Source organism: Corapipo altera, unplaced genomic scaffold (assembly GCF_003945725.1).
Source record: "Corapipo altera isolate COAL_440 unplaced genomic scaffold, ASM394572v1 308, whole genome shotgun sequence".
Lineage (NCBI taxonomy): Eukaryota > Metazoa > Chordata > Aves > Passeriformes > Pipridae > Corapipo > Corapipo altera.
Genome location: NW_020884925.1, coordinates 3394578 through 3417682, shown reverse-complemented (window position 1 = coordinate 3417682; position 23105 = coordinate 3394578). Strand labels below are relative to the sequence as shown.

The 23105-nt window shown below is 41.2% G+C and overlaps 1 protein-coding gene across 6 annotated transcripts in view; it reads right to left on the bottom strand.

Annotated features, from left to right (window-relative positions):
* Positions 1 to 1887: 1887 nt before the first annotated feature.
* ACSBG1 (acyl-CoA synthetase bubblegum family member 1) overlaps positions 1888 to 23105 on the bottom strand; it is a 40683-nt gene continuing 19465 nt past the window's right edge. For 4 of the 6 annotated variants that reach the window (XM_027657625.1, XM_027657627.1, XM_027657626.1 and 1 more), the window contains 11 exons: positions 17403 to 17491; positions 16491 to 16611; positions 14693 to 14773; positions 11861 to 12010; positions 9288 to 9464; positions 8600 to 8781; positions 7302 to 7535; positions 6533 to 6750; positions 4287 to 4426; positions 3050 to 3296; positions 1888 to 2431 (listed from right to left, as the gene is read on the bottom strand). In XM_027657625.1, the coding sequence (XP_027513426.1) occupies positions 2355 to 2431; positions 3050 to 3296; positions 4287 to 4426; positions 6533 to 6750; positions 7302 to 7535; positions 8600 to 8781; positions 9288 to 9464; positions 11861 to 12010; positions 14693 to 14773; positions 16491 to 16611; positions 17403 to 17491 (1716 nt within the window). In that variant the 3' untranslated portion in view covers positions 1888 to 2354. Of the gene's footprint in view, positions 2432 to 3049; positions 3297 to 4286; positions 4427 to 6532; positions 6751 to 7301; positions 7536 to 8599; positions 8782 to 9287; positions 9465 to 11860; positions 12011 to 14692; positions 14774 to 16490; positions 16612 to 17402; positions 17492 to 18134; positions 18353 to 23105 lie in introns of all 6 variants that reach the window. The other 2 variants (XM_027657623.1, XM_027657624.1) reach the window with 1 other exon arrangement.

Sequence of the window (23105 nt, the reverse complement as noted above, 5' to 3'; positions counted from 1 at the left end):
CAGTTAGAGGGTTTTACTTTCCAGAAAGAAAAATTATGCAACTATAAACCAGTAACAGAATTAGTGAAATGTAAAAGCACCTTAATGGTTAAAACCTGCTTTATTGGTCTTGCTGAAGTTGAAAAGGTTTTCAGCCTAACAGTAGCACAAGGTGACCTTCTTAAACAGAAACGGGTATAAAATAACTTAAAATAGCAATTTCATGTTAAAAGCAATGAGAAAACCACATTAGATACTCTGGTGATGAAATATAGCCCTGCCCACCAAAGGCATGAATGAAGTACAAAATTCTAGAGATTTAATCTATTTGTGTACTTTAAAAAAGCCCACAACCATTAACTAGCAAAGGGTGAGAATTAATGCTGAAGCAAAGTTATTTTTCAAATCTAGATACCACAATAATTCTTACAAGTTTTCCCTCTCTGAAATACCCTTTCCAACGGAGTTCTGATGAGGGTAAATTATATAAAATTACCTCTGCCATATATTGTGAGGGGAAAGTATTAACTTTGCAGATTTATCCTAGATATTTCATGACTTCTGCTGGAATGCTCTTTGTGTTGTAGCTTTCTGCATAGTCTGTTCAGTGTGTTCTACTGTATTGACTGGTAATTTTATCCAAAACTGAATGTAAGGGACTAGTCCTAAAGGGATTAAGACAGATCAGCAGTTTGGCTCTGGTGCCTATGTTCCAGAAATACATTTCATCCCTATTCAAGGGGATCCAAGACTTATTTTTTTTCCTTGCTTTCTAAGCTTAATGGGTGCAAAAGCAACTCTTTTCCCTCCCTCCTTCATCACGTGCAGATGGTCAGACGAGTCATTCTGACCTGTATGCCCAAAGGTATCTTCCATCAGTGCCCCCAGCGACAAAATGTGTATTTTAAAACTCGTTAGTATAGCACAGGATTATCCCTACTGCCAGAACCAGGCTTCTTAAAGCTTAATTCTATTAATAGAAAGTCACTAAGTGGAGTAATATCTATTAAGACTGTTTTAGGCTGGTTGTTTCAAAGGTGAAATCGTTTCTGAGTAACGACTTCTTGTGTGGCTCTACAAAGTGAGCATCCCAGCTTTTTTCTACAGTCTAACAACATGTTGGAGGAGCTTTATTCCTCAGGCACTCTGCTTTTGGTGAATAGGGCAACATTTCTTTCCGTGTTTTACAAGCTGCTGCTTCCTTGTTTCCTTCGGATTAATATTGTTAAAGAACCTCTGAATGACCACTGCGCACAAAATGGGGAAGAATAAACTTTTCAAAGTCCTCTTGCTTGTTTTGTTTTTATAATCCTAGGCTGCTGCCTTGTCTTGTGTGTTGAGCTGGTTATTGGTACTTGCAGCAAATCTTTAGTCTACAAGATGAGGCTGGTGGTGGAACTTCCATGGAAACAGTCTCCTGTTCCGCCTCACGTTTTCCTCTCAGGAACAGTGGCTGTAGCTGCCTGCCAAGGGTCACTCCCAGCACACCCCTGACACAACTGTGCCAAGCATGTCCTCCACATAACATGATTTATTTTTCATAGGGGTAAGAAGAAATGCAGCTCCAGAATTAGTACAATGGGAGTGTTGGCACATGCAGATCCACGCCAACAAACACTGCTTAAAGAAAAGCGCTGTAAACAATCTGAGAGAAGTGTCTGTTCTGAACAGCACTCCCGGGGGAGAGCTCCTGTATTTACTGCTTTATGTCTTCCAGTCTTGGGGAGCTCTTCCCCCAACTGTTTTGATTATCTGGTTTTAGGAGAAATAGTAATGCTTATTCCAACACGGACTTAGAAATGAGCTGCTGTTTTCACAGAAGCCACTACAGAAATGGAAGAGAAGCCTTTAGGTTCTGAAATGTGTTAGTGAACAACAAGAAACTCCTGTGTAGGAGGAGAAAAAAAATTCAGCCCTTTTGATTATTTTTTTTAAAAATAATTCTCAGTGGAGTGGTCTGGCAGTTTTATTGAGCAGTACTGCCAACTACCAAAATGTATCCTGAGCTGTGGGCAATGGCCTGTGGAACAACAGGGAAAAAGGGAAATAGGAAAATCACTATATAAAAGAATGGTTTTTCAGTCTAGAGGAATTAATTAGTTATACCCAGTTTATACAACACAGAAGGATGTTTTAATCATTTAGGTCATAAAGTAAAAATGGTATTAGAAAATGGACACACTGTAGATGCTTCTGTAAAAAGAGGACAAATGATCAGGTGAGTATCAGGAACAACTAAACTGACACAGCAGCTTTAGTGGTTTGGTTCAATAGACTACAGACTCAAAAAAGGCATAAATCTCCATTAATGCTTTTGATTAGAAAATACTTTCTTTTGCTCACAGATCTTTCTTAATGCTTGGATGAAAGACTTCCTACTCTTCATAGAAGGAGTCTACTTCATTCCTGTATTTCTCGAGCACTGTGAGCCGTTTCAGCTTCATTGTTGGACCTTAAAAGAGAGAGAGAGTCACAATACCAGAAATGGGAACAGAAATTCTTGCCCACTTGGAGCTTTGGTGCCTGAGTTTTTTACTGAAGAGCCTGCTGGAAGCACATACCCCAATTTGAGTGTAGATAAATGCTAAAAGTGAGAAGCCAGTGTTGTATGTAAGGCTGCCTCCATGTAAGCATGAGAACCTCAAAGGGAGCTGCAGATAAGAGGGTTATAAGTGACTACTACTTTTTTTCATTAAAAATAAAGAGTGATGGTTTTGAAAGCTTTTAAACAATTCCACGTTCATTCAGAGAGCCTGGTGATGTGCTTCAGGCTCCATTATCAGGCTTTCACTGTCTTGCTTCTCTTTTTTTTTTAAATGAGACACTTGTAGTATTATTACTGGAAGTTATTAATACTGCCCAAGGAATTAACCAAAATTGACTGCTTAATTACCCAAAGCAATCTGAAATTTAACTACAAGAGCTGTACTTGCAAACGTGCACACAGCTAAAACTCCCATTTTTATATTCTTTACCACAGACTGCAGAGCGTTTTGTCCCTTCCCTCTAGTGGCTGTACCCAGAACCTGGCATGCAAAACTGTACCTCAGTATAAAGCAGTAACTCTTACCTAGTTCTCCCCCCGAAATGGAGAAGTCCCTTGGCAGGACTATCCATTTTTGAATACAGTGGACCCTGTTGGTGGCGTTCCTGTTGACTCTGTTGATTCCCTCCTGGATGGCCCCGTAGATCGCCCGGTCTCTGGTGGCTACAATCTCAGACACCTTGGTGGCTTTACTGCCACTCTTCTGGCAGAAGTCTCTGGCTTGCTCAGTGAGAATGTCAGTGGGATCAGATGTGTCTGGGTCCAGCTCACTCTAAAATATCAAATGAAGTGAATCACCAAATGCTCCCTCTTAAAGGCATTAAAGGTTCCCTGATGGAGTCCTCCTTGACTGAGAAGGCTCAGCACAAACACACAAACACTCTGTAAGCATTAAAAAGCAGGAGCACCTACAGATGGTGGTGCTTTTCTTTCCTCTTGGCTACCAAATGCAAATATTTTTGGCTTAAACGTACATGAACAGACTTGAAATGTGTGAATGAATCAGGCAATAGAGTCCATCTATAGACCTGGAATTTCTACCATATTTTCCAAATGACTCCATCGATACAGGGAAACATTTAGCTCGTCACTAAATGGAATTACTATGGTGTAAACAGCTTGAGATAGAAGCATTCTTTTAAGTTAGACTTCTTAAATTAGCATTTCTATTGTGCCTGGAGATAGGGAGTATCAGTCACAGAGGTAAACAACTTGAAAAAACCTCAGTGTAAGTCACTCATGTATGTACACAGAACACCAAGTGCAAATGTTTTAGGAAAACAGTGATTTCTCAATTGAAGAGAATTGTATACCACAGCAAGGCCATTAATTATTTTGTTCTACAGTCACCCTTCTTGTGTCATAAAAATAACAAGTTGTAGAGAAATGCTTCTGCTGGGAAGTTTCTGGGTTTGCCTGTATCAGAAACATTTGTTGGCTTTGCTTGTCTGTCAGAATAAAACCTATTATTGTACAGAGACTTCTCAATCTTGCAGCATTTCTTAACTGAAAAGTTTGCATTTAAATAGAAAATAGCTCTTATTATATACATAGGAGAAAGAGCAGTGAATATGTAGATGTTTAGCAGGTCATGTAAGCAGAAGTTCAGACCCAGCAGGATTTAGTTTGTAGTTGCTGTACATTTTCCCCCCTGCCATCATCTCCTATGTAATTTTAGGTCTTTTTACAAATGGTTCAAAATTATTCTTCTTTTAGGTGCAGGTGTGTAATGTCACCAAAAGCAATATTAAAGCTGGTTTACCTTTAGGGTCAGGAACATTGACAAAAACTTCTTTTTATCCCCAATCACCATAGCATTACTAACAATTGGGAGCTCTTTTTTAACAGCATCTTCAATTGGAATTGGAGGCACGTTTTCACCTCCAGCTGTAATAATCAAATCTAGGCAAAAAAAGAAAGGCTATTAGTTGAACTCAAATAAATTCCAGGCTAATGTCTGGACTGACCTGCTCTCCTTATTCTGACATAAAGAATAAGAGAGATTTTTTTTTCCCCAAGATGTTCTCCAAAGACAACAAATCCTACTAATTATCTTCAAAACAAAAATGCTACTATTTTTCAAACGTGCTCAAATTCTCAGATCTCCCTCAGTGTAACATATTTGGTCCAGATAATGTTTCACATAATCCAGTAACAGGTTATTCCCAAGGCACTGTTACATAACCTGGAATTTTTCTGTGAGACATCATCTCTTGCAGATTAGCAGAGGATTCACCTTCTGTTTTATCGTTGCTATCTCACCAAAAAGCAAATTCATTGTTAACGTCGTGATTAAAACCAATTCTTAAATCCACCAAGAGGGGTCAGACAAAAATAAGTTACTACTGCAGGAAGGCTCCACAAAAGCAAAAGGAGAGAGGAGTGTGGGGGAGAAGCCAGGAGAGGAAATTTGCAGAGGAAGGAGCAATTCCTGCCCTACTTTTGACATGAGAAGAATGCAATGACAGACTGGAATCTTAATATTCTTAAGGTTTGTAAACGATGGTAGTGATACCTTATTCTGTTGATGAAGGAATGTGTATTTTTATTTGAATACCTTTGTTCTGAAGTATGATATGTATATTCAGTGAAATTATTACAAATTTGACTATTCTACAAGTAAATCCCATCTCTTTGCTTTCATTGCATTGGTGACTTCTCCTTGTCCTCAAATAACAGTCTTTGCAGCATTTCAAAACATGCTTCAACAAATAGTGCAGACAAACTTTTCCAGGTCTAAATTTTCCTCTCATTCCACCTTCCTTTTGCTGTAGCCCTGTCTTTGTCTTAGACCCTCTACCAATCTCTGGCCCTTAGTTTTTCACTGTCTGAGTTGTCAGCTTTTTCCCAGCTGATCCAGACAACTATAATAACTGCAACAATTTTTTTCACACCTCTAAAATACCCCCTGTATGGATTTCTGAGCTGCATCTTTGAGCTCATGAGCCCTAAAACTCATAAGACATGGATAAGCAAAGGAAGAAGTTCCCCTTGTAGTCACTATAAAAAAAAAAAAAAAGCTTTTCTATTAGATTTTACCTTATTTGGACTTGAATTTAAAACTTTAATGAAACTGGGCATATGGTTATTTTATCCCAGATGGTTTACTCATCCTGTAATTTAGAGTAATTGCTTTTAGTCCAGCAATCAAGGCAGATGTAAGAGAAACACAAATGTTCAGATGGATTGGTTGTCAACTGCTACACTAAAGGAAAATGAATCAGACAAGAAAGCAAGTTAAAACCAAGATATCTGCATTTGGTGCAGGCTATTAATAGTACCAACCTAAGTCCTGATTCCTAGCAGGACATGATGCCACCTGTGACAGATTCACTCATCCATGTTATCTCCCTTGTGATTCATTCTATTTTCTGAGATGATACTCAATTCTTAAATCTTCTTCAGTCTCATCTTGCCTGTGATCAATCCCACTCCTTGAATGTGTTTTGGAAAAAAAGCTCCCAAGTAATCAAGTGACCAGTGTGACTCTCATTGACACTTCTGTCAATGTACTGTAGTAACACCTCAGTTCATTGCTTTAGCTTTAACTTTCCCTTCTGCTCTCAAGCTTCAACTATCTGCAAGTACATCACCTGAGGTATTAGAGGAACCTACTCTGACCTACAGCAACAGCTTCCAGAGAACACAGGTGTCCTCTCCTTACTGTCTAAATCTTCTAATGTGCAATTAGGACAATTTAGCAAGATTCAAAGGGAGCCTGGACAGCTTCATGAATCATTCAAATCAAAGAAGACACATTAGACCCATGTTAGTAGTTTATATTGCTAATTGTAATTAATTCTGAGTAAAGGTCTGGGAGATAAAAAGCCTCATTGTAGGAAACCTCCCCTGAACACACAGAACATCCATGGGAAAGTTTATTTTACCTTCCTATGAGGGCAATGCTGCTGGCAGGAGAGGAAAACACTTCTTTAGTGACCACATCTGCCATTAGACTGAACAGTGCTGAGCAGTTACCACAACAGCGAGCAAGACTTTGCCCATTACCTTTAATTCTTCCAGTGACATAGAGAAAGCCATCCTTGTCTAGCTTTCCTAAATCTCCAGAATGCAGCCAACCCTCCTCATCGAAGGCTTCTTTTGTTCTGTCTTCCATATTTAAATAACCCATGAAAACAGTCCTTCCCCAGAAGCAGATTTCTCCGTTGCCTTCTGTGTCCTTGTCCACCAGTTTCACTCTGCATCCAGGGACTGGTTTACCACAGCTATCAGAGAAGAGGAGAAACATCCCCCAGGGAGCACAGAAATATCAAACACAACACTGATAAGGTGGCTTACATCCCAAAGCCCTGAAACTACCAAAACACTGCAAACAACACCGTGCTGAAACTGTTTGACAGTTATGGAATATTAATTCACTAGGGCAGAGATGTTGGAGTATCTAAGCACTTTTTGACAATCTGCCTTGCCTGTGCTTGCTGTTTTTTTCCCCCTCTGTATCTTCAGGCATAAAACCACTTTTGTATTTGAGGTCTTGCATTTGAAAGTTATCCTGCCCTAGGCCAGGATATAAGTCAGATTTAGGAACTGTTCTGCATGTAATGCTGTAGCTCACTGTCAGTGCTCCTGGTGTGGCAATGTGCTCAGCTTCTGACCTGCAAGTTATTCTGACTCCCAAAGGCACAACAGAGTGACAGTGCACTCAGAAAAAATAAAATAAGCCACAAGACCTTTGCTGGCCTTAGTAAATAGTCTTTTCATAGATATAATGAAACAGGCCATATTAAAAAGATAACAATTAAAAAGGTAAAATTACCTGTGCTGCCTGTAAATGTAAGGCCCAGACAGGCAATGTGGGCCTGTGGTCTCACTCATCCCATAGGCCTCATACAGGGTGATGTTCAGACCCAGGAAAAAATACAGTGTTTCTGTGGTGAGAGGAGCAGCCCCACAGAAGTGCTTCTGACAGCAGGAAAACCCCAGAGCACTGCGGATTTTTGCAAGCACGAGGTAGTCTGCCAACCTTGTCCAGAGCTGCTTTAGGTCACTGCTGAGTACAAAACACACAAGTCAGAGCAATCTAGGAAGTTTTCAGAACAAAATCAGGCACAAATTTTGTTTAGAGGTATATCTATCATTTGGGTTTGGGTGCTGACAGAAGTTACATCAGTAAGAATAGGTGACATATTCATCCTTTTTCATTTATCCAGCGTCTTTCATTGCTCCAACTTTCACATCCCCAAGTCCTGAGGTATCTGAATACAGCAAATACATAAAGAATCTGTAAAAACATATTGTACACAACACAGCTCTTGTGTTCATGATTCTTCATCACTTCAGTGTGTCTTTGAGAACCTACACCACTAGAATCTGAAATTTGCAGGACCTCTCTGAGAAGTTGAATGATCAGACAAGCAAAGCACTCTCATGGAATGATCTTGTGGAACACCATTTTCCGTAAGCAATTTCACACTTCACTGCACTGTCATGCTTTAAAGAACTTTGGAACAGGAAAGAATTCTGAACTAAGTTAGTATTTGAATTTATACAACATTATTTATCTGTGCAATCTTATGGACAAAAACACCAATGGTCTTCAGAACAGAGATAATGTACTTGGAGCTCAGAGAACTCATGGGGGTTGTCCCTGGGTTTTTGCAGGGAGATGAGATATTCTTAGCTCTCATATCCCAAACTGTCATGAGCCAGCCTGTCTGGGCTGTCCCCCAAAATTTGCCCCCTCTCATACACACCCTCCAGTTTCATGCCCTTTCCTCTCACCAGTGAGTAGCACTTGCACAGCCAGGGGGAGCAGGGACTGCAGCAGGGAACTGTCCCAGCTGAAAACCAACCTGTTCAGTCCCAGCAGAGCCAGGGACTGTGTTAGTGAGTGTGTGTGCTCAGGCAGGAGGGAGAGACACTTCTGACACTCACCTGTGTTTAAGATCAGCTACAGTAATTGATAAACACCCCCTCCCTCTTGCATTATATTTGCTTTGTTGCCAGGCCAGATTTTACCCATTTATATTTAGAGTCTCACTGAGGCTTGATAGTTCATTACAAGCAGATTGCTACTTTCAAATTGCTGGAAGTCTCACTGTCTGTAATACATACCTGCTTGAGCCATTCAGGTTCCTCTCTAAGCTAAGGGACATAGCCCATGACAGCATTTTCTTCTTCACAAATCCTGACTGAGCAGAAGCATCCTTTAATTTCTCCATGATTTTCTCCCATACTCGGGGGACTCCCATGTGAGCTGTTGGCTGCACTTCTTTTAGTGTGTTGATCAAGCTGCCCTGTTATAATCATTAAATAGCTTCAAAACTTTGCAAAAGGCACACAGCAGACCTAAAGAGGTTTGGTGATGCAAAACCAGCATCTTTAGGGGCTGTAGAACACGACTCAATGCGTAGGATATAAAGAAGGACTGCTGAACCTTCTTCAGTCAGACATATGCACTGACATGTGTCAGGTCTGACACACTGGGGAGGTTCCTACACCAGAAGGAAAACACACAGGTGGGTTAGTTCCTCCTGCCTCCCTTTCCTCCAAAAATTGCTCAGATTTCTTTTGCTTTAGATGCCTACTCTTTTGCCTTAAAAGAACCTTATGGACCTGGATTATATATTTCATTTGGAATCTAGAGCACTGGATCACAAATCTAATGGACCTCATAATTCTTACAATAACAGACACTCAATCTTCATCCTTTACCACTTCTCAGAGATCATATTCTCTCCCTAGGATGCTTTCTAACAGAAAGAAGTGCAATCTTAATTAGATACAATGGAAGACAGGATACCTTCAGAGCATCTGGCTCAGCAAAGTAGACCTGCTCTCCCCATTTGATACCAGTCCACAGGTCATACATCTGTGCAGCGACGTGGCTGAGAGGGAGATAACTGACTATAGACTCCTGCTGGACCTCTGCAGGTTGCATACCTGCTGCTCTGCTGCAGTGTGCTGATGTCCAGGTTATCTGTTTGAATAAATAATAAGACACATTAGGTATGGCGAGGGGGTTGGATTGGAGGTTTTATTTCTTTTTTCCTTTTAACATGAACTAAGGAACCTCACGCCACACAAATGTAACTGTGAAGAACCTGTGCTCACAGCAACTGCTGAGGACATTGCAATAGTGACTGTCAGCTCTCTGGGGACACTCAGGCCAAAGCCAGGTGACCTTCACAGCAGTAGAGAAGTGCAGATAACAAAAGCACAGAGAGCTTCTGCTGCCTGCCTGGGCTATGAGCACTACCAACCCTCCATGCCCCAGTGACACACTGAGCAGGCAGCATGGGCTGGATGGACAAGGATAAAGGGATCTGCCCCTTCCTTTGCAACTCTCCTGCTGTGCAGACTTTCTTTTAAACTGGCACTTTGCACCAGTGCTGCATCTACATGTTTACCTGAAAAAGAACAATAAATACTCAGTGATGAGTGAGCTCAAAGGACAATTCAGTATCAGCAACAAGCTCTTTGTCCTGTATTGATCCTCCTGGCCAAGCACTAAGGAGAGTGACAGCAGCTGTGCTCTGCTCCTCTGGAAGCTCTGGGATATTCAGCACAGGGGTTCACAAGTGACACACACATACACTCCCCCCTTCTTATGAAAGGCAGCACATACATTAATATTTTTGAGGATGTGCTCCTTGACCTCTTAGTGAAGCTGGATGATACTTCCCCCCACTTCTTCCCAATTCCCACTTTATCCCAGAAGATGCAGTTCAAGGATGCTAAATATGCATATTTCATTATCAGAACACAGCATATGGAAGACCCACAAATACATGTGATGCTATGAGAGACGAGGGAAAAGATGTATGTGCACAAAAAACCCAACCAAATAAAACCCAAACCAAACACCACCACTCAAAAAACCCCCAAACAAACCAGAAAACCCCAACCAACAAAAAGAAACAGCTCTTTCTCTGAGGAGTCTGTAATCTAAACTGGGTAGTGCAGGATAGAGGAATGAGATTATTCAAGGTGGCAGAGCAGAGACACAAATCACAGGTGATACCTGTTATCAGAGTACACCCCTGCCACCTCCTCTGTAATAAATTAGAAGGTACAAGTGTACACTTGGCCTAAGGAAATAGGGATTCTCAGGAGAGGGGTTTAAGACCAGGCCAAGCCACTCCAAGTTTAGAGGCAGCACTGGACAAGTGGCTGTGGGAGACTCACACAGCAGGAAGAATGGGATGTCTTTAAGATGTGTCCATTCATTGCTTGCCCTCCAAACCTCACAGCAGGTCAGTGGGTGCATGGAGCACTGACTCAGCACTGGTTTTGCACAGGGACAGTGGCAAACAGCTTTGACTAAAGAAGGCAGCAGCACAGCTACAGGCACAGCATGCCTTCCAGTGTTTGTCAACATAAAAATAGCCTGTTTGTGATCAGCAGCCAAGAATAGTTTGGCAGCTGGCATGGCAATGACACCAGGCTCCTTTGAGATAGAAGAGCAGAGATTTGCAACATCACATCAGTCTTTTTTGCCTATCAAGTCCACAACGTTCTGCTTCCAGATACCACTGTACTAATTCCCTACATTTGGGTGAATTGCTGCTCACAGTGTGCATGTCTGCAAGAATTTCTGCTTCATTTTAAGGGGAGAGGCCACAACTTAGACCAGCCCTGTCACAGATTCTCTGTGTATTCAGAAAGGCTCTCCACCACCTTCCACTCCCACTCAGCCACCTTATGAAAAATTAAATATATAAATTCCTGAAACAACTACACTTCAAATCTCTGCTAGCTGACCTCTGTGAAAACTCCATTTTGCAAACAACTTGTTTTTCTCCGTAACTGGAAATTTTCTGTTTGCAAGAATGCAGGTAGGGCTGTTGTAGTACCAGCATTGTGCACCAGAGCTGTGTTATCCCCCAGTGACAGGTGTAGAAAACTGCATACAAGTCTGAGAACACAAAAAATGCTGAAGTACAAACAACACACATCCACCTCCAATTTTAATAAAATCTGCAAAAGCAGTCCATCAGGCTGTTTTGATAGCAGCTGGCTGATGTCTATGATTTGTTTTACATCCCCTGAGAGACTTCCTGTCAACCTGTGCATTTTATTTATGAATATATGCATTAGATCTCACAAGAAATCCAGCGAATAAAAATTTTATATTCATAAAGAACCGTTCAACCTTGTGAAGTGCTGGTTTGAATGGAGTTTCACTCTCTACCTTGTTTATACTTTACCAGAAACAGCTGACTGCACTTCAAACATTGCTCTGCAGTACCGTACCCATGTTGCAAAACCAAAAGGATTTCAGGGCTCTGCTCTGTACAGTCATTTCAAACCACAGGAATAAATATCTTCATGCTTTGCTATTTCTCTGCTAAAGAAAGAGCCTGAAGTACATACATTGTCATGGCTCAGCATGGCTCCTTTGGGCTTCCCAGTTGTCCCAGAGGTGTATATCAGTACACAGCATTGATTAGGCTTTTGAGAGTTAATAATATCATCCAGAGTAGCATCAGATATGTCATGTCCCAGCTTCAGGAACTCCTCCATCTAGAACATGTAACAGAAAATACAGGATATCAAGTGGCTTGTTATGGATTGATACAGTGCTGCATCTTTCCTCTCCCAAAAATGGCAGAACAGTTCAGTGCCTCGTTTGAACCTGTATCCAAGGCAAGTTTCCCCTGATCTTGCCTATGTAACAAATATGGTAAGTCTAGCTTAGACCTTAATGTGTGAATTGCAAACAGACTGTGCTGTCATGAGCCTTTTCAATGCCTAAGAAGGGAACAGTAATATTATTCCTCCTCCAATGTGGATATAGGGATCAGTCATGGAGGCTAAAATTCTGCTACTGTCTCACACTGTAAGAATGATTTTGAGTCTTATTTAAAGGAAGCTGGATGCAACATTTTTAGGTAAGTGCACACTTGTGCCCTCTCATATATAATTCATTGTACTCTCTATAAATATATCTATAAAGCAACTGGATGAAAGCTTCTTTGCAAAAGCATCATTATTTGGATGTGTGAATGTTAGCCCAAATTATCTGCTATTTTATAGGAAACAGAGCATATGATGCTGGTCACAGCTTCCATTCAGATTTGGCTCTTTCTAGAGTGAGATAAACCTTTTATGACACTGGGCTTTTGTGCCACACAAATCTGCCCAGAAGAATCCTGAGCCTGATCCTCTGTATTATATTGGTTGCTCCTTCCTTTGTACACCCCTGCTCTGCTGCTAAGTGCACCAGTGATTTCAATGTTAACTGAAATTTAGAAGAAAATCAATAACCAAACTGTCAGTTTGCCATTGCAATCACGTGGTTGCTGCTGTGCTACAGAACTGTGCTATTTAAATGCAAGGTGCAGCACCCCCATTTTCCCATGATTTCTTGGAGCTCTGTCTAGGACCACAAAGCAGAAATGGGGATGAGCTGAAGGACAGCAGGGGTAAGAACGGAGAGTCTGTGCTTGAGGGGAGTTTGTTGCTTCTTTCAGACCTCTGCCATTGCTACTAAGGTTACAACAGTCAGCCTCTGCTGCCCCTTGACTGTCTTCTCTTAGGTGGTAAGGCTGTCCTAAGGATCATTCAGCAGTTTTACACTTTCTTCCAACAAACCACATGCCTGAAAAGAGAGGCTGTAACTGCACAGCTCTGCAGCAAGCAGAGATTTGTCCCATTCCATCCCTCCCCATGGAATGTGGCAGCATCAATCTCCCAAGCTCCTGCAAAGCGTGGTGGTGTCAAGGATGTAGTTCCTCCCCATTTTCCTGACCTTAGTGTATTCTCCCCCAAAATGCATCGATCCCTGTGAATGTGTTGCCCAGGCTTGTTTACTGAGCAGGACCCGCCCCAGACGGTGTCAAACAGTCACACACACAGGTCTGACTTTGCCTTTGCCTTCTGGAAAGAGGCTCTGCCCTTGCTGCAGCAGCCCCTCATCACACGGGAGCTGTCACCCCGCCCCACAACCCCCTTTTATCAACCCCCCCGTGGGCTTGGGGGGGGGGGCGGTTTGCTCTGCATCAACCCTAACGAACAGTCATTTCTGCCTCTGGTCATCTGGTCTCTAATTTTCCCTTTAGATGACATAAACTATGGCAGCTGTCACACACTCCCCTCCTCTGCTGAGAACACACCCACCACGGCACTGGAACAGGGCTGCTTGAAAACACAGCAGTTCTCAGGCATTTGGGGTTTCAGCAAGCTGTTCAAGAAGTAAATGCTAGCACTTAATCTTTTTACTAAGAAATATAAATAGTAAGATCATCTTTGTAGTATTCTTTTTACTGTACCAAGATGCAAGGCATGCTCCATACCAGCACGTACAGTATTGGAACAGTAATTGTATATTATTAACTTATATGCAAGATATGGGGGAAAAAAGGACAGAAGACTTTTTTTCTTATCAGATTATCAAAATTGCAAATATTTTAAAATAGTTCTGTACTGTTCACTCTTCATTAATATATTTTTTCCACAGTCGAAGTTTTTTAACCTAAAATATGTTCATCCATAGTCAACTTAAAATATGGATTTTTTTTTATTCTTATTGCTTAAGAATTACTGAGGTACAATCATATTTTCAAAATACATTGTAATAACACATTTCCAAAAACCTGCTTTGCTTCAAGCCCTCATACTTCCTAAAGGCTGAACTTCTACACTCAGAAATTTCTCATCCTGGTTTTGTCTTTTTTTTCTTTTATTTTTAACATGTAATAGGAATGTTCTACATGTACTAAGAAAATGTGCTGCTTTGTGCAGTCCATAGTCATTTCTCTTCACTTGTTGCCTATCACCAGAAATATTTGGTGTACACAAAATGCAACTATCACCTGTAAAAGAACAAGCATTCTCTGTTCTTGGATTCAGTGTAACTCACCACAATTCAGTTTTCACCAGGGGACAACTTTTATTTTTAACCATTTGAGAGTACACATTCCCACCTGAATAGGTGGGAATAACAGGTGTTTTAATAGACCAGTCAAGTTAAAGACCAAGAAGACACAAGACAGAGAGTTCAGCAAGGAATCACTAATTTTAAATGTAAAGTATCAAACATGAAGTCACAGGTAAATTAAACAGAAAAAGCTGACGAAGCTTTTGAACGTGTTTGCTGGAACGCAGCAATGCATTCTAAACGACACTCTGCTGACAAAGCATAGTAGAAATGTCTCAAATAAATAATCCCCCCTGAATTGTAAGTCTGTTCTAGCACTCACATACCGTATATAAATTTGGATGTGTCTCTGGAAGGGAGTCCTTATATAGCACAACAGCTTTCAAGTGTGGCAAGCGATCCCAGATCTGTTGGATTTTTTTAAAACAAATTTATTATTTATTATTCATATCTTGCGTGGGCTTTTTTTTTCCCCACTAAAATACTGCCAAAACTGTAATGGCTTGGCAGGCACAAACCCCCTCCTCTTTCCCTCCACCCCCAAATATTCTCCCCTGAACTCACCCGCAGTTAGCTCAGCTAGAGGCAGGGGAAAGAGGAGGGGACTACACAGTCTGCACAGTCTGCTCTAGAAAATCTGGTTTCAGTCAAAAAGAATAAAAACCCCGAAAATTACACCCAAAATGGCTCCTCAGCATCCTTTCTCACAGTGCACAACAGGGCACATCAAGAAGCTGTGTAGATCAAGCTGGAAGCTGACCCCAACTGCTGTGGTTTGCAACAAAGTCCCTCAGCAAAAACTGGTGTTCAGGTGCTAAAAACAGTTCTACTTCCTCAAGGAAAAAAGGAAATGGAGCCATATGGACACTGTAAGGATACATAAGGACATAAAGCCACAGGCCCACAGGCAGACAGGCTGCTGCTGTCAGGAGCTCTTTGTGTGCTTTGCATGGCCTGCAGAAAACATTCATTTCACTCCACTCCCTGGGCCCCCCTGCCTCACTGACCACATTTGGAACTGCACCTGTGCCAATACAAAAGCAGTGGCTTGGTGGCAGCCATCGTGTACACATTATTAGAAGGACAGCAATTGAAATGGTGTGTTATCATTTCAGTCTTGGGTTCTCCCAGGAAAAAAATGTTTTGAAAAACTCTCTGGTTTTTTCTAAATTTTAAAAATTTTAGAATTTTTCTAAAAACCTGTCTTCCTACAAATCACATATAAAACAAAGCCACAAAATACAAAGTAATTAATACAAATACAAAGTAATTAATGCATAACTCATATCAAATACATCTGAAAAAAACCCACTCTGTGGCAGGTACATGTTTTTGGCAGAAAACTCCATCATGAAAGGCCCCCTTGCTTCAGCAAACTGCAATTTGGTGCAAGTTTGATGGGTCATCTCCAGCCAGGGGCCTCCCTCAACACCTGACAGACAGATAAGCCCTTCCCAGGTTGCTGCCTGTGCTCCTGGGCTCCTCCCCAAGTCCTGCAGCCAGGATCCTTCTGTTAAATTGGTCTTTGGCACCACTGCTGAAACCCAGTCACAGCTGCTCAAGGGTCCTGTCAAAACTGTGACTGGTCACCTAAAGAGGCTCCTGCTCCTTTCTCACCAAGGTCTGTCTCATTTAACCATCACACTATTTAACCACCATGCCACCAAAGTGCAGTAACTCGACAGCCTTAATGGCTACTATGACAAGATATGGCAAGCAGGATAAGATGATACCTTGGAAAGAGGGAATCCTGAACACTGGCACACTTCATATTTGAACTGCAGGCCTTTACAAACCTGCCCCAGTGTAATCTCTTCATTCCAGTGGGCTGTGCTTTGCCAAAGAGAAGCAGGTGGTGACAGTATAACCATGGGATCAAAAGTTGAGTTTTTTCAGGGAAATCTGCAGTGAACCATCCAGTGAGCTCTGCTGGAGCCACAGACACTGGAGAGGACAGGGCAGCAAGGCACCCACGAGCTCAAGCACCAGATACTGGATTTCTGAGTAAGAACACTCTCATAAAAGGTTCCATGATACAGAGAGTGTATATGGTGTTTGGGACCAACACAGCACCAAGAAATGAGAAAATTATGGCTTTTCAGCAACCCTTCAGCCACCTCGTACCTGCATTATCTTGTCCAGTTGTTTCTGATTTTCCACAACCATGATATTGGTTTTGCTGTCATGAGCAATGTAGTGACAGGCCTCTGGAGAATTGGTTGCGTATATTCCTGTGACAATTCCTCTGAATCAAAAAATTTATATATACATATATAAGAACATATATTTATATATATACACACACATATACATGCACTTAGTATCAAAAAAGAGTAATAATCAAGGATCAGATGAAAGCTGAAAGAGTACGAAGATGTGGAAGCAAACACAGCACAGCTCTCCTTTGTTTCATGTATCCAGATATAGATATTTATCTAAATCTCTGATTTATGCACATTGCAAAAACTAATCTCTGAACTCTATTCAGTAGAAGGTGCTGTAGGTTGGGATTCAGTGTTTTAACCCATTTGAGGCTACTCAAGAGTCAGCTCAGGAAGTTGTAAAAAATCCCCAGTCACATCCTCTTCCTGTTCAAGCTGTACACAGGTACCAATCTGGATTTCATTGGCACAGAACAGCTTAAGAAGTAAAACCCAAATTGTGTGAACAGGTATCAGGACAGAAGGAATCAGGCTGGCCAATATTCATATGTTACTTCATCTCCTTGAACATATCTTGCTGTAGACAAATATCATTAATATAAAACTGTGAGTCTCATCTGTTTCCCACATCTTCCAGAGATAGGACACTGTACAACAGCTTCTGTCACAGTTAAGCCCACAGCAAACAGGATCAATTTAGGAGTGTCTGGACTATTTCAGATAAGAGACTCCAGCAGGTCACTGAACATGCTAATCAGCAGCAACACAACTTCCAACATATGACAGCAAATACTTATTTGCTGCATTTCCACCTCTAGCAAAACAGAAATCCCCAAAGCCCCTTCAAAATCAACACCCCCCAAAAAAATCTTACCCAGCAAAAACAGCTCCAACAGCTGAGATGAACCATTCTGGAGAATTAAATCCAAGGATTGCTACGCTGTGGAACCGTTCAAGACCGAGCTTAAAAATAATAAGCATGAGGTTATATAATGTAGGCACTCTGGAGAGGAACATCCCCACAAGTATAAACTTTGGAAACTTCTGATTTACTATTGCAGTATTGACAAGGCATGTCCACACACAGCTCTGTGCTGGTATCCACAGCAAACCCAGTATTTATCAGCAGTAACATGATGTAACTTTTCCACTACCTTCTCCTGGCTGGTTGAGCTCTGCTGCCCAGAAAGGCCTGAAACCCAGAACACTTCAACATGAACGAGACATAATGAGTACCAATATTACCCTATGTTTAGAAGGCTTTAGAAACTGTGTTTATCTCACCAAATTCATGATAGTACTGCTTTCCCCTATTTTTCTGTTTTTAATCTCAAGGGCCTCATGCTGAGCTCTGTGCCCACATCCCAGCGAGCAAGTGTAACACAGCAGCTCCTCCCTTGCAGCCAGGCTCCCCTGACAGCAGTGTTATCTCTGACCAAAACCCATTTTCATCATTATTTCAATAAGGAATACGACTACTGATCTTCAAGTAATGGGAAAAGCCTCTTATAGTGTGGGGTTTGGGGTTTTTCTGATCATTTGTTTTTTGGGTTTTTTTAAAGGAGACAAAGGGAGAAAATGAAATGGCTTTGTTTCCTGTACCTACCTTCAAGAAGCTCTTGGCTGCTTTCCTGGAGAGGCAATAATACTCTGAAAAAGTTATTTTCTCCCACTTTCCATTCTTTTTGCTGGCCAAAGCATTAAGGGACCCATATTTTTCCAGGCTCTCCTTGAACATCTGATGAACTGTTATGGGAGTCTGTGGACATGAGTTATCTATTCTCAGTCTGACTCTGCCATCAGCAAGGGAAGTCCACAGGGACTCTGGAAGGTAAAGCACTATTGTCAAGGTATTCTATCATTGAAAAATACCATGTGACTGTGTACCAGAGGACAAGAGAACTGAATAAAGACCACAGGACCAAGCACAACTCTGGCATTTCTCACCTTCTGAGAGAAGGACTTCCCAATTTTCTTACTATCAAATACACCACATAGAAGGAGAAATCTTTCTCTGTTACACTTTGATCTGCATCTTGAACAGAAGTGCCACTGGACAGAATTACACTGACCTTCTGTTACAGACACCCCCCCAATTCCAGAGCAGCGTCTGCCGGTGCTCAGCCCTGCAGTTCCCCCTGTGTAGTGGAGTAGTCAGTGAATCAGAAGGCTACAGAGATCCAAAAGATCTGAAACCTCTAACCCTACTCAGCATCCAAGCCCCTTTTGCTTGTTATAACTCTTCCCTCTCTCCTTCCCCTCCACCTCTTCTCCCTCATCCTGTCTCTGTTCCCCACTACTTCCCACAGTTCTTTCCTGGGTCATCTGCCCCGTGTTCTAATTTGTACATCCACTCCACCCACTCCTGTCTTGCCCTGTTTCCATGTCATTTTTCACCTTTTCCTGCTCTTGTCTCCCTCACCCTGCCTTTCTACCATCCACTTTTTTGTCCCTGTATTTGTCCTCCCCTTCCTTGACAGGACACAGAGGAAGAGCACCAACAAATGTCACTTGGCTCTCACCACTGGTTCCAAGGACTTCACAAGAAATATCTCTCTCAAAGACTTTACTTGGCTCTTGCAAAGCCAGCAAAAGGTTGAGTATAAATACACTCCTTAGAGAATCTAGGGGTTAGCAAGTTGGCAAAATTCAGGTGAATTCTCACAAGGAAAGCACAAACCCTCCCACGACTCCCCTGTCAAACAGTTCCCATACTTCTCAACAAAACAGTACAACAACATTGTAAGAACAACATTTTTTTCTTTAGATTCATGTTCATAAATGAAGAAATAATTTTAGCATAAACATAAAGATATATATATTCTAGAGTGAGCTGATGAAAAAATTTCAAAGTGCTTAGGCTTGTCAGAATTGAGTGTAACAGAAAATAGGACTTTTTGAAGCTCCTGATAGAAGTTAATAAGCATGATTGTCTTTTACTACTCTTATGGAAAGCAAAAACTGTGAGAAAGCTCAGACAGTATCTGTGCTGTTTCCTGGAACCCCAATGGCTGAAAAAAGGCCATTCTGGAGCGTTCAAAAGTCCAACATCCCTGTCCAATGCTACTCCTCTTGTTGCTTCACGGGGAAACCACCTCTCTGAGCATTTCTGGCAATATGTGAACGCATCAGCCACAGCTGGATCCACATGAGCTCTTCAGGACACACTTGCAGCCTCCCTAAGCCAGGCCTTGCAATCTGCACAGCCAGCCAGAAGCACAGCCAGCTGCTGCAAGCTCACAAACATCATGTTCCATTCCTGCCCCTGGCTGGCAGATTTGCATTTGTTCTCCTGACAAACGGAAGGTGTTAATGACAGCAATAAATACAAATAAAGCTGCTTCATCTCCCTGTGCCTTCGTTTGCTCATGTGCAAATTGCATATAATGATTTTCAAAACATAGGTGTGGAGCTTTGCTTAGCTCAGTGGAGAAAGGGCATCATACATCCAGACAGTTTGGAAAACAAGTAGCTGTGGAGGATTTTAGGTTACAGACAGACTTTATCCAAGTGTAAACAGTATCACCCAATAAATATTTTATGAGCTGAGGAGGCAAAGCAGGTGTTACTGCACTTAACCCCAATCCTGGTGTGGAGCTGTTGTTAATCCAAATGCTTGTTTTCTGCAGTGACACACCACAGCCCAGATGAAAAACTCTATATATCGATGTTCTGGCTTCTAAACCAACCAAGGGGGCAGGGATTGCAGGTGTGTGTGGGCACAGAGAGGTGACTGCCCTGTTGAAAACAAAATTGTACCATACAGAGCTAAAATACAACATTCTGGTTCATGTACTATAAAAAAATGCTCTGCAAGGGATGTGAAAATATTAGCAACATTCCTAAAGTAACATTACAAAACTTGCATGATTACTGTCTTTTCACTGCAGAGGTGCAGTAGATAACAGAACAAACAGAACACTTCCCAGAGAAGAGTGAAAATCATCCATCAAATCACTGAAATATCTATACATAGAAACAAAAAATGTCCTTGGAAACTAGGTTTCCTTCTGCTTTTCTTTATGCAGGTTTTTACTGTGTCAAAAAAGCATCTTTGATTCCCACCAAAGATTAAGAACAGAATCAGTTTCAGAGACTCTGTGCATCACCTTAATAATACACAAGATATAGTGCAAATGAATATAAACCTAAATGCCCATTCAGTGTTTGCTTTTGCAGGTAGAATTTATCTCAAAACAATCCTGAAATCTAGATATAAACCAAATAATTCTAAAAATCCAATTAGTCTGTCCCAGAGAGTCAGTAAAACCAGCAGAACATGAACAATATATTCCTCTGTCAGTTTGCAGAGGGTTTTTGAGCAGAGGGCTCATTCTTCTCAGAAAGAGCCTGGGAAGGAATGCCTGGCAAAATACTGAATGTGTCAATTATAAACTCTGGGAAGAGCAAAATAGGTGCTCTGCCTTGCTAACATCTGAAAGTTAAACTGCAATATCCAGGCTGGAAATGAACTCAGAACCTCCTGAAACCAAAGAGGAAATCAGAATAAAACCCCTCTAAATACACTATTAGCTTTGGTACATTATCCAGCTGTAGGTTTACAGAGGAGAAAACAAACCACATTCCAGCTTGAAGTACTTGATGCCACTGAAAGTTCCCTATATGCAACCAAAGAGTAATATTTGTCCCTCTCCTCTTTCTCCCACTAACTCCTGCTACCTGCATTATACTTTGTACCCAAAATGCTTCTTCATTCACTGATATGTGACCTTGGCTCATGTCCTTCACATCAATCCACTGAAGGTCAGAGATGATGAGAAAAGATCTCTGCTTAAAGAAGGTGATGTTGTAATTTAAAATAAAAAGAGCAGAGATTTTATTCAATAAGTCCTTGTGACTGTCACTCTTTGAGCCTCTTGAGTATCATTCTCCTCCAAGGCCAAATTCCATGATCAGATACCTTTTCCATGTTTCAGTGTCTTCACTGCTGAAGGAAGAGATGGCCTGGAGTAGTCTCACAGCTATATAGTTACACCTATAACAGGAGGGCTGCACTGTAGTTTGTCTTGGGAATCACTCTAGGGACAGCTGATCTAAATACCTGGGATTTTAGGTGTGCAGTTTTCCCACTAATGTGTAAATTTTCAACAAGAAACTTTACAGGAGGAAAAAAAGCAGTTAAGAACCACTTAAAAGACACACTGAAAGTTTTCAACTCATTTTTCACGATACAATCCTAAACTTATGAACCATTTACATGTGAATACTGATTTATAAAAGTGCATTTGTTACTCAGATATTTTCTTTCAAGTCTGAAATGATGCACAACATAAACACATTACAGTTGTTGTATCTTTATCAACCAGTTTATTCCTTCCATCATGTATGATACAAGAGTTCTGACACAGTACAGGCTGTCTTTCCCAGCCCAGATACCAAAAATGACTTTAAACAAACAAATAGCAAGTCCATATTTATTTATTTTTTCATGAATAATCAGTCTGGCTGAAACTGCTGGGCCTGTGGGATGTATAAAGGAAACTGTGTACTAGTTAAAAAAAAAAAGAAAATTAAAAGAGAAATACACTAACCCTACAGTTTAAAGCTAATATAATCAATGAAACTTTCTCTCTGTTCACTAATATCCTGGTGACTGGCAGAAAGGATCTGAGAATGTAAATAAATTCTGATGTTTCTGGAAGAACAGCTCTGAGAGCCACACAAAATGCAGGAGAACCAAGGTCACCTCTCAGGCAGGTAAACAAACAGGCTGATGGAGGAGCAGCCCTGCTGCATGACCCGAGGAGCTCCAAGTGATATTCCATGGATGTGCCCCGAGAAGCAGGAACTAAACCAATAATTTAACTTCTGCCTGAAAGTAAATCAGATTTAACTCCCAAAACAGTGTCTTGATTATATGCCAGTTGCTGCAAAACATCCCTCTGCCCTAATGAGGAGAGCAGGAATTCAGCTCTTTGCTGGAGGCATTCCTGACAGTCATCATCCCAGATTCCACAGCCATGATGCCATCACATTCTGCTGACAACACAAATGCATCATTCCTCCTCTCACCCACTATTTTTTTGCTTTTCTTCAAGATATCTGTGACCCTAAGAGATTAATTTCTTAAGCTGAGTAAATTAATTTCTTTAAAAGCTGAGTACACACAGGTTGGAGTTCAAGAGCTTGGTATCTGTGTCAAACTTCCCCTTGTGCCAACAAACAGACTAAACAGAAGTACAGAACTCTGGAATTGAAAGTGAACCTGAAAGTATCAGCCAGACTATATACACAGTGATTCTTCTAATAAAATACAGAAACCAGCTTCCTGTTGCTTGCCTTGCCACAGCTGGGGGAGGAAAAGGGTTTTCTGCTACATTACCAGTTTTCCACAACAAACATGTAATCTTACACTGTCAAACAGGAAAGACTGAATAAATAGAGGAAATCTTTTTCAATGAGCCAAAACACATGAAAATATTTTGGTTCATGGATACCTGTGCCTTTTCCACTGGAGGAAAAGGGAACATTTATTAATTGCAATAAAACATACTGCTCTTCACAGCAGTGAACTCCTGCAAGTGTGGATCAGAGAAATTAGATATCCTGCAAAGAA